The following is a 12,698-nucleotide window of genomic DNA, read 5'->3' as shown; positions in this document are numbered from 1 at the left end:
GAAAACCGCATCAAAATCAGTTGCGTAGTGTAAAAATTAAAGGGAACAAAGGGACATGAGAGAAAAAAAGCGACTTTGTTTTATAATATGTAGTGAATCAGGGCGGGTGAAGCTAGTTCTGGAATATCCCACAACCTGTACATTTTGTCGTACACTTTACGGAAAAACTATCACGCCCATTGATTTGTGCTTTAACATAGTAATTTTTATTTATATGTAGATATGTTATCATCGACTGAAGATAACACATCTACATATAAATAAAAATTGTCAAGGTGTGACTCACAAAGCTCGGCTTTTAGCTTGTTTTATAAATATGCGCTTCAATAAACCACACAGAAACCGTATATTCAGATCAAAAGTAGGCTTTACGCGTGTTTAGGCGTATTCAAATGGAATTTTATTAAAAACATAATCAATAAATAATGACATATTTCCTTATCTTATATCTTTAAACGAGCAATTCTTGTATATAGGGCCCCATATAATTGGAATCTCGGAATCGGCTCCAACGATTTTCATGAAATTTAGTATATAGGGGGTTTCGGGGGCGTTAAATCGATCTAGCTAGGAATCATTTTTAGGAAATTTCATTATAATCGTGTTTTATCGAATACCGAGCAAAGCTCGGTCAAATACCTAGTTATTATAAAAATAGTAATAGATTAGTAGACTATGATGTTATTTGTGTTCACTATTAAAATATATAATTAAGTATTACAAACAAACAAATCGGTACAATATAATTAATTGAACTGCACACAAAGGCGGCCTTATTACTTTAAAGCAATATCTTCCAGGCAACCATTAACACGTCTTAAGAGATGAAGAATTAGGAAAATGGTGATGTGCAAAAGTATAAACATTTTTGACAACAATTGACTAATTATGTGTAGTGATTATATTCTCTTTGAATTATGTTATAAATATTATATTCAATAAATATTACAATAATCAATAATTTCAATTAAATATAGTATATAATACATACATATTACATAATATACAATACATAAAATTGAATACTTACAATAATAATATTATTACTTTACTTAAATATCGTTATAGCCAATTTCGACCCGTTCCAACTCCAAACAAAGGGTAAGTAAGGGTTAAGTGTAAAACGGACCGTAAAATAATCAGCTTAATATCATGTAATAGTCTTAATTTACATAGTTCATGTCTACTTATTTAATTTGGTGAATAATTGGTCGTACAGTCGTCACGATACACTTTAACGAAATAAACTTTATTCTATTGTGTCCTCCTCCCTTCTGTTATAGATATCGGCACGCAATTATTTCAATATATTTTCCCCTATACTATCTGTTTCTGTGTTCGTGTGTGAAGATTTATTCAATTGCTTGTTTTGTTAGCTTGCACAAATTGCAAGAAAAAAAATGCTTTGTATTATTTTATAGGTAGGATAGAGGTACTAATACATGTTGTAACTGAAAAGGAGTTCCCCGCCCTGTGTAATTTGCTACGAATAATAAAAAATATAATTTGTAAATTATATACTTCCGAAAATAAAGCTTTATTGATTTTAACAGTGTACTACACTACAATGTACTAAACTGGCACATTACAATGTTCATTTAATTTCAAAAGGCTTTACATTTTTTTGATACCAGGAAACTAAACTTACGTTCGCAATTTTATTTACTACCTTTCGAACCGTACTCATTTACACGGCGAATTTTTTTCGAAGTACTTAAACGCGAAATTGTGAAAAATTTTAGCTACGAGGCTGCTGGAATTTTTTCATGAAAAATTCCTAAGTTGGCAACAAAGCAATTTGCTAACTGATTTACGGCGTAGTACGTCGGTTGCATAACGCTGCAGTCCCCCAGACGCTACTGAACCTGTCTCCATGGCTTACTATCTGAATACTAAAACACCTTATAAAGGCTACGTTTTGTCTAGAAAATAGAGTGGTGGATCAATGAGTTTCTAAAATACACTAGTGATAATACTTAACCAAAATTATTCGGATAAAAAATTATAATTTATTGAATTTTTTATACACGTGTCATTGCATAGGTACGCTTAATGTTGTAAATTTTATAGTAACATAGAATATCATTGTGGTGGATAAACAAGGCTTACTATACTTGGATATAAACCTTTCTTTAGACATTTTAGTTTTCTAATAAAAATGGAAATTAAAATGAAAATATGTATATGAATTAAATAGGTAGTGTCATTATTGATTTTTTATTATTGCTTTACCTTTACCTTTCCAAAGTTGCATGAATAAATACAACTTTGTCATTGGAAACATGCACCATTGAGCGAAGTATCTAGAGTGTACATATTGTATACATATCAAAAGATATTTTGGCAAAATTATCCGTCCATCGCGAATTTTTTTAATTTTCCGCCAGAAGTTTGTCCAGTCCACGCCATAGTGTTGCCCGTTTATTTATGGCAAGTGCACTATGAAAATATGTAGTCGACGTGTCTATGCTCTACACATACCTGGCAGCATGGTCCCCGCGACCGCGAGCAGCTCCCTGGAGTTGGCCCACTCCATGGCGAGCGTGTTGCCCCGCAGGCCGGTGTGTATCCGCACGGGGCTGACGTCGTCGTGTCCCCGCAGCAGCACCACCTCCCCGCTGCCGAGCGCGACGGCCAGCACGTGCCCGCTCTCCACCTCCTCCCCCTCCTCCATCTTGAACTTCTCGCACGACCACGCCATGGATGTGATACCGCCCTCCGCGACTAGTTGCACCTGGGTGAAACACTATTATTGGCACTTTTATTCAAAAGTTCGTACTACAGTATGTTCCTGTGGATACTTGCTAAGTTACATAAATTACATAAATACCTACATCGCCAAGGGCGTCGCCAAGGGGGGGGCAGGGAGGGGCAGCTGCCCCCCCCTAGAGATTCTAAAAAAGTAGCCAAATATAATGCAAACAACGACCACTATAATATTAAAATCTGGTAATAGATGTAAGGCTCGTAGTACAAGTGAAAAGCTTCATGTGCTGTCGACTTTACCTACAATTCATACCTACTTTTCTCATTTATAGAGAATGAGAAATGAGAAAAGTATGAATTGTAGTAGGTAAAGTCAACTTGCCCCCCCCCCTGCGCCATCGGCTGGCGACGCCCTTGTACATCGCCAGTATCTCTGTAATCATCAATGTAAATATGTACATTGTACAACATCCAGTATTTAGTGTGTAAACACGTTTCGATACATTCCAACGTCCAGTATCTGGCGTCCGCTGTATCAATGTCAAACAGCATTTGTACATAAAGTTATTCGTATCGATAGTGTCATTGAAGTCAAACTTATCTAAGCATTTACGCTCGTTCGTACTTATTTGCTGCTTGCAAGTTGTAGATCAATGATATCGAATAAAAACTTATGAAACAACCTAACTATAACTCAACTATAGGTACGATATAATTCAGTGGTTTGGTATCCTCGTAAAGTTTTGGGGTTAAATATTTCAACCCCGGCGGTCAAACCTATTGGTCGAAATTGAACGGCCGCAAGCTCGCCTTAGCGGAATGCTGCACACCCCTCTGTTTTCCCTTCTTTATCACGCAATCGTTCACTCACATTTTATAGTCATACCGTAACTTTATACTAGTAGCATCGCATAATAAACTAATAAAAGTATGCAAATTTTGTATTTGTATAGTAAAATTTTCGAAAGTTTCTTTTAATGAAATAATATTTTTATAATCTCAATCTTAAAAGCTTGTTCATTTCGAGGCTTACGCTCAAACGTTTGCCGCAAAGTGAAGCTTATATTAATAAGACTTGGTTTTGTGTTGAAGCACTTTGATCGTTTCGCACGAGTGTTTTGCCCTACTTTTTCATAAAAATGATAATCGCAAGGGTAAATATGATTAACTAAGGGAGGTAATAGGTGTCGTGTTTTAGATTTGAATATTGTGTATAGCTGGGAAATGCGAATAAAAGTTCAAAACTGGGTTGAGTTTTTTTGTATATCTATACATATAATAAAATCGTAGGAAAGTCAATTCTGTACATTGAAAATTTTTGAAAAATAATACTTGCGACGTGATCTACAATCGATATAGAAGCCAAAAATATAGTTTTTAGAATTTTTATCTGTTTGTCTGTATGTATGTCCGGGATAAACTCAGAAAAAACTGGATGGATTTACTTCAAATTTTGCACGGATATTACTTAGAGGTCGGGTCAACACATAGGCTATATGTTACGTCACAACACATAGACTTTGTCCTTTTTAAAGAACAAAGTTAAAAAGTAAACTAAACATACGGTTTTCGAGTGTTATTTGATTTAGGGGAAAGTCAATTCTGTACATTGAAAATTTTTGAAAAATAATATTTGCGACGTTATCTACTATGCTGACGCGGACGAAGTCGCGGGCACCAGCTAGTTTGAAATATAATTATAAATACCGAAAATAGGTTTAATTGGATGCTGTTATTCGTGCAGTATTCGTGTACTAACCCACAAAAATTACGTATTGAGTTATGAATGCAGTTATGCATTCGTGTACTAACCCACAAAAAATTACGTATTGAGTTATGAATGCAGTTATGTTCTTTTAAATAATAGATGATTTAGAACAAGACAATTCAAAATTTAACAAAAAAAAAGTACTGGGTTAGGACACTAATGCGACCAATAATTATTATAGATACGCAATATTAAACAATGAGTTAGATTCTGACAAAATTAATACGAAAATATTGAAAGTCATTAAATATTCAAACGCGACACGGAGCGATCAAGAAGAGATAAGTTATAAGTTATTGCATAATATTTACAATAATTATTATTATAGTCAGCAATTGCAGGCGTTCGCAAACCCAATGAAATTTTTTCGTATCTCTGTTTCATTTTTTCCAAATCCAGATTTTAAATCCGCGACAACATAATAAAGATAACCTAATTTGACTGTATCCGACGACGCGTAACATTCTAAAATAATAAATATGTAGTAGGCTCTACCATCGCTCTGTATCTATATTTACCCTCAGCCGAATTGGAGTCCTCCCGTGTCCCGGCTGCTCGATCAATATTTTGTCAACAGCTACGAAGTTACTTATTTTGCGGTCATAAACTAGCTTTTCCCCTTGAATTGTCCCGAGTGGCCTTTGATATATCGTCCCAGTTCGGTACATTAGCTCGCCATGATGGATGATCGTATGAAACTATTTTTTATCTCTCGCAAAGAGTTTTTCGAGATCCGAAACCCTTTACGTCCTTCTCGGTAAAGAAATGTAAATATTGCTTTATCTACATCATTAATATTAATCTAACTCTCGTGTTTTTCTCACAAACACAACACATGTCTGTGAGAAAAACAAGAGCATTTTTGGTTTTCTTTTTTAGCTTACACGTGTAAATACGATAGACATTTTTTGTACACGAGTGAAAGAGACAAGTAGCGACAAGATAATATTCTACGAAAGTACTCCGCGAGTCGCGGCTAGCCGTTATTTAATTAGATTTTTCCGCTTCAGTGCTTAGACTGAACAATATTTTATATAGTACACAACATACCTGTGAGACCATAGCGCCGTGCACATCCATGACGACCAGCTGCGCGGACGCAGTGCCCAGGTAGACCTGGCTGTCGTCTGGCGTCCAGCAGCCGCAGGTGATGCGGGCGTCCAGGGTCAGCATCGACGACCAGTACCGCTGGCCGGCCACCGAGCCCACGAGGACGAAGCCATCCTGAAAGGAAAATAATGTTATCTACGGGCAAATAGGTTTTATTGATTATCATACATACTATACGGCGCGCCGGCCGAAAGTTTCATGCATTTCAGAGTGCCTGCTAAGTCAAATTGCATTTTATAGTTGCGACAGGGAAGTTAGAGAAATGGCGTTTGAGTATGAAGTAGTTGTGTGTGAGAAATAGGTGAAACCCCACTACGCTGTACTTTATATCGAATTGCAAGTTGACATAGCGAACTTACTTTTTTTTATGAAATAAGGGGGCAAACGAGCAAACGGGTCGCCTGATGGAAAGCAACTACCGTCGCCCATAGACACTCGCAACATCAGAAGAGCTGCAGGTGCGTTGCCGTCCTTTTAAGAGGGAATACGCTCTTTTCTTGAAGGTTTTCAGATCGTATACGTCCGGAAATACTGCCGGTGACAGTTTGTTCCAGAGTTTTACAGTGCGCGGCAGAAAGTTACGCGAGAAACGCACGGTGGAAGATTGCCACTCATCAAGGTGATGAGGATGGTATATTTTTCGCGTGGGACGATGGCCAAAAGTTGCAGGCGGTATGATTCCGAACAATCCCTCAGAGCACTCCCCGTGATACAACCGATAGAGGATGCAGTGTGAAGCTACATCTCGGCGTAATTCCAATGGGTCCAAGCTGTTTGAAACACTATGGCAGTCAACAATTCGAGCGGCCCTTCGTTGGATACGATCCAGAGGGAGCAGTTGGTATTTTGGCGCCCCTGCCCAGAGATGAGAACAATATTCCATATGTGGCCGAACCTGCGCCTTACCTTACCTACAAAATATTTGTATTATCGTTGAAATAACTACTGTTACATATTTGCTGGACGCTGCCGCTAATGAGTACAGACACCAATTTCAAATTAATTAAGAATCAGGATACAAGTTGAATGCCGCGGGTGTTGTGTAATATTAAAGTTAAGTGAGTCTACGACATCTACGTTGTACTAAAACTCTATTAAGAGGAGTCCACACCGCCGTTTTTCCATACAAACGTTGTCCCCTGTTTCCTCCCTGGATAATGCCAAAAGAGTTATGATTTTTTCCTGAATATCTATGGCCACTATTAGCATGTCCCTATGTTTTCTTTTTTTTCATAATTTTCTTATTAAACAAGATAAGAACGTCCAAAAACCCAAAAAAATGGCCAGATTTTCCTCTGTGTTCAAACACTCAGAAAACAAAACTGGCTAAAATATACAAAAAAAATAAAACATAGGAACACAGCTCAAGCCTTGCTTTAATTCTTAGTGAAAAAGTACTTAAATCGGTTAGGTTTTAGAGAAGGAATCAGCGGACAACGAATCGAAGATATTCTGTTCTTTTATTAGAACTTTTGTCGTGTTGTCTCTATCGCGCTCTGCGGTGGGAGACTTGAGATTGGTGAGACAGCAATACATTTTCAAATACCTATTTTTAATTTCTCTCGCCCCTGGCCCCTCTTAAAAACAAGTATCGATACACTTAAACCTTAATGCATTTGCAGTCGATACGGCCAGCGGTTGATACATTCAATTAATAGATAGCCCGCGAATTCCGCCCCAAACGTAAACATTCCCGGCCGAACGTTTTTAGGATATCCGTGAAGTGGGATTGATAGTCAATAAACCGTGAAAGTGGCCATATTTCAACTCTGATTGTCGTTAAACTTCTGTAATGTAGTTTTTGTTTCCTCACAGGGCCGTTAGCGGCGACGTTGCTTAATTAGAAGTGATTATGCCACGATAGAGATAGAGAAATGTCAAACGAAGTCGTAATATGCGAACGTAATATATATCAACATCATTGGCTTCTATAATAAGCATTTACATAACCAATCGAATAACTTTTCCGTGACAAAAATATGGGGATCATGGTCGTGAATATTTATGACGGAGGATGTACCAGGTACACATGAAGGTCGGAAGGTTGAAAGCGTTTTACATAATATTATAATAGACCGCGCTGGAACAAAGCGGTGGCGTTTACCTATTTATAATTAATTTTTTGCTCGAAAAAAAAGCTTTAATGCACTTTATAACTTAACCCTTCTGGAGCTAATGCAAGAAAAAATGGAAAAACCTCGCAAGTTAATTACACTTCAGTTCTTTGTAACCGTTGAAGGTGGAGTCTTTAAACAGAAGCCAGCTTTAATCGAGCGAGCTCTAATGAATTTAGGAACGAAGTAGGTATTTTTTAAGATTAAAAGCTTAAGTTTTAGAAAACACCAGTATCGTATTAGCATTAAGCTGAGTGCTACACGTTACTTACAAGCTATTTATACGAATAAAAGAAAAGGATTTACATTCATTTCTTTTACTAGAATGCCTGCGTAGAACACGGTTATTTATGACGTGGGTAATGCTAAGTAGCACCACGACACTCGCAGCGCTATTGATATTACAAGTAGGAGATTACCATACTACAGACGCTTACTTAACGACCACACACTAGAGCGCTTAATTTATATAAGTGTGTATTTTGAGTGTCAAATAACGTAATCCGCTGGAGTACACAAGGAAACCTTTTAAGCAGATTGAGTCGACGGCTCCCGTCCTACAACACGAGAGTCCGCAACATAAAAGCCACGCATCTTGTAAAATATGAATTGCATTTCTCTTCTGTAGGATTTACGACGTCATCCTAACGCTCATTCGTTTGGTTCAGATTTTAATTTAACAGATATATGAGAGCCAGTAAAAGCAGAAAAAGCGGGCATTCATTTTAGGGAGCGGTCCCGTTTCGTGCATGTACAACGAGTGAGAAAGCTTTATAAAAACCTAGAAATACCCACGTTATTTAAATGTTTCCAATATATGTAACATTGAAAAGCTAAGTAAGTACAAATAGCAGCTTAAGGCCCAATTTCACCAACGTATGTTAGTGTTAACAGCTTGTTAAAATGTCATGTCTTCTCTTTCATTCATATGAAAAACGAAAGAAGTAACGTGATACTAATCCGAGCGTTAACTTTAACAGTCGTTGGTGAAATTGAGCCTAAATTAACTATCCGAAACAACTTACGAGCTACTTACTTACTAGTTAAGTAACTAGCAACTAGTAACTAAGTAGCACGTGAGTTGTCTATTAGGAACCAATGATCTCTTGTTAACTAATTAAGAATGCTTTGAGCTATGACCTGCAGTCGATAGATGTTTAAGATTATTCGCATTGTTTCGTAACTCTATACAAACAATTAAATGTTTTCACGTGATACGTTATCAAAATAAAATAAATAAAAACAATGCTTCGTTTTCCGTTTGCATTTTTTTAAATAATTGCTTACGTATTCGTGATCAAAGATGTTTAAACTACATGAATATAGAAGAGACAATGCAGTGATATGAAAAATAATAATGCCTTATTTGGAAATAATTTTTGATATAAACACTTAATATTGTAAGGATATTTTTCACTATGTTTCCAGATATTTATAGAATAAAAGCGGACTATTGTTTTCAACAATTAATTATGTGTTTGTACTTTCACTGAATAGATCCTACATAAAACGATAAACTATACCTCATTGTCTTCTGAGGCTTTAGAAATACCACTGAAAGTTTTACCACAGGGATTTGGTAGGTATATTCTATTTTAGAACACAAACTTTGTATATTATGTCTAAACGCAGCTATGGCATCTACAATACACGAGTTTATACTATACGCTTTGTTTTAAATACTACTTGCGCAAACTTGCTTTGGCGTTAGAATAGTTCTGAATAAAAATATTCTGTAGGGTTAGCCTGCAAATCCTTGCTTTATCGCCGAAAAAATGATAAGTATAAAGTTTTATAAGTATTCGTAAAAATGTTATGAAATGAAAGTTACGGTATCGTCCGTCCGTCCGTCGTATTTAGCTGTCCATACGAGGGCTGCTATTTATGTATCCGGAACTGGCCACTTACAAGAACAATATTTAAAAAGTAATTACAACATTTGAAAATAGAACTCTTTGGTTGAAGAATACATTTTGTTTCATGTGACTGTCAATTATTTTTCCATTGTGGCGTCATTTTGAAAATTGCGTGTCTTCATTTGCCATGGATTTAACGCGTGAACATTTTCGTGCAATGATTTACTACGATTTTCGGCGTGGGCTAAATCAACAACAGTGCTTTATTCAACTCACCGCAACTTTTGGAGATGAAGCACCATCAAAAACCACTGTTTATCACTGGTACAGTGAGTTTAATCGTGGGCGGTCTATGCTCACGGATGAAAATAAAGAAGGTCGCCCAAAAACAGCTGTTGTCCCACAAAATATAGATGCTGTGCGGGAACTAATAATGCGTGATCGTCATGTTACATATCGCGAGATAGAGGCGTCCTTAGGCATAAGTATGACGAGCATACATAAGATATTACACGAACATTTGGCTGTAAAAAAAATATGTTCGCGTTGGATTCCGCACAACTTGACAATCGATCAAAAACGGGCTCGTGTCGATTGGTGCAAAAAAATGATAAAAAAATACAACCGTGGTACGTCAAAAGCCGTTTATAATATCTACACAGGTGATGAATCTTGGATCTATGCATATGACCCCGAAACTAAACAACAGTCAACGGTGTGGGTGTTCCAAGATGAGCCGAAACCAACAAAAGTTACTCGTGCAAAAAGTACTTTGAAGCAAATGATCGCCTGTTTTTTTGGAATTAATGGACATGTGGCTACAGTGCCATTAGAGAATCGTAAAACGGTTAATTCTGAATGGTATATGACCATTTGTTTACCAGAAGTCTTTGATGAAATAAGAAAGGACAACCGACAACGCAGAATCATATTACATCACGACAATGCTAGCTGTCACACCTCAGCTGAAACAACTCAGTTTTTGGAGGGTCAAAAGATCGAATTGACTGGTCATCCGCCGTACAGCCCTAATTTGGCACCTAACGATTTCTTTTTATTTCCATACGCGAAGAACAAATTACGTGGTCAACGTTTTTCGAGCCGCGAAGAGGCTGTTGATGCGTTCAAAATGCACGTTTTGGAGATACCTCAATCAGAATGGAAAAAGTGCTATGAAAATTGGTTCCAGCGTATGCAAAAGTGTGTCGATCATCGCGGCGAATATTTTGAAAAGCAATAAAACCATATTAAATGATATATGTTTGTTTCTTTTTTTAATTCCGGATACATAAATAGCAGCCCTCGTACTATGCCCTCTCGTCTTCAATTTTCGTCATCTTCTTTCATTCAACTTTAGTTTTGGCTCATTCAATAATTGAATGCGTCAACGAACGCAACGCCAACATTGTCATTTTTGTTTTTTGGATACGGTCAGAGGGCATGCGTCGCGGACATGCTTCACGTTCGCTGTTGACTGCGCTTTAAGTGCTATAACGTATGCCCTTGACGAACAGAAAAAGGCACAGTGTGGACAAAGCTAATTAGTTATATTTTTTAAGCACGTGCGTTGTTCCGATGCCAAACAAATTACGACTAACTTTTTATATTGACTAATAATTAACAATAACTCCTACCATAACTCAGGGGAGTAAAAATTATATTTTGAGAGCTCCACGTAGTCGTACGAGTAAAAATCTTGAATAGGTGTCCTTTTTAAACAAATAATTAATTATATTATTATCAATGTTACGATTAACTATGAATCTCCCTGCTTGCCCCGCAGAACTATGGAAACCATCAAAAATACCTGGTAACAAATAAGCGCCATCCGTCCATCGTGGCTCCAGGAGAAGTGTGTGACGGGAGTGCTCCGGTCGTTGATGAGCTCGATGCTCCAGCGGCCCTCGTACTTGATCCACACGAAGATGACACCGGAGCTGTCGCACGATGCCAGCTTCTGGTACGGCTCGTTCCACTTCACTAGGATCACCTGTTAGTAATGGCAAGTAGTTAGTTGTTTGAGTTTTGTTGTTTATTTTTATTTTTTCCTGGCAAGCTGTTTAGTTAAGATGAATTTTATAAACGACCGCGACGGTCAATAGAAGTACGAAACAAAATATATTGTACTTGAGGTACGGGTCGCAAGCAACATGTGGCTTGGTGATGAATTGTGTTAAATACCACATATTTTAATTTCATACTTATGTTCCCTAAGGCGAGCCGTAGGTACACGTTTTTAGGTAAGCCTTAAAAAAATATACAAGACAATATGTTGACTAAAGGACTATTAATGGAAAAGCTGTTCTATGCAGTTAGTACTTAGTATATTATTATTATGATCATCTCCACTGCACGTATTTTAGCATACGATGGCTGAAATATAATGACGTCATGAAATCAAGTCTACAGAATATAATATTTCGTCCATATTAGCACTTGGCACGTTATGGATGTTTACAACTTCTTAAGTGCCTCATAAGACAGAATCAAAGTTTTATAGAAGCCTACTTACGAGTAATTACGACGAAAGAACGTTAAATGTCTTTTATTACATTGTACTCTCGTAATTAATTAAAGCCCATTAATCTGGAAAGTGCTTAGCACTTAGGTAGGTATTAGGTGTTTTGATATAAGTAATACGTTCCAGTTAATTTATACTAATATTATTATTTTTAACAAAAAATTAAAACCGACTTCCAGGGTAAAAACAATAATAATTTATAATGAACAAAAAAGTGTTAAATAATTCTTACTCTTTAATGTGCCTTATGCATAACTCTCCTAAACCTCAACTATTTCTGTGTACACAATCTTCATTATTTATCACATAATGTGTATTAAAAATATTTTATATATAATGTATTAATGTTTTAAATATTTTATATATAATTAAATATATAATGTAATATTATGCTCAAATATAACTATAATTGTATTATAAATTTTAAGGAGAATAACATATCTCATAGATCTTATGATCAAATTACTAACTTGGTAACTTAAACACCAAGATCGAATTATTTACATTGAAATAACATTATAATTTTGTAAATCGTTCGACAAATTCGGGTTTCGTTCTTAAAGACGATTAAAAGTACCAATAATAAAGGTTATAATTAGATAATTCAAGGTGTGGTGACTGGT

At 36.4% G+C, this 12,698-nt stretch overlaps 1 protein-coding gene across 2 annotated transcripts in view; it reads right to left on the bottom strand.

Moving 5' to 3' along the window:
- LOC121727320 (tubby-related protein 4) overlaps positions 1-12,698 on the bottom strand; it is a 41,363-nt gene that overhangs the window by 13,424 nt on the left and 15,241 nt on the right. Inside the window, exons 3-5 of one of the 2 annotated variants that reach the window (XM_042115082.1) lie at positions 11,362-11,544; positions 5,525-5,698; positions 2,482-2,746 (exon numbers count right to left, since the gene is read on the bottom strand). In XM_042115082.1, coding sequence (XP_041971016.1) covers positions 2,482-2,746; positions 5,525-5,698; positions 11,362-11,544 — 622 coding nt within the window. The remainder of the gene's footprint in view (positions 1-2,481; positions 2,747-5,524; positions 5,699-11,361; positions 11,545-12,698) is intronic. The other variant, XM_042115083.1, reaches the window with a different exon arrangement.

This window comes from Aricia agestis, chromosome 5 (assembly GCF_905147365.1).
Source record: "Aricia agestis chromosome 5, ilAriAges1.1, whole genome shotgun sequence".
NCBI lineage: Eukaryota > Metazoa > Arthropoda > Insecta > Lepidoptera > Lycaenidae > Aricia > Aricia agestis.
The sequence above is the reverse complement of the archived record's forward strand: the minus strand, read 5'-3'. Positions and strand labels throughout refer to the sequence as shown.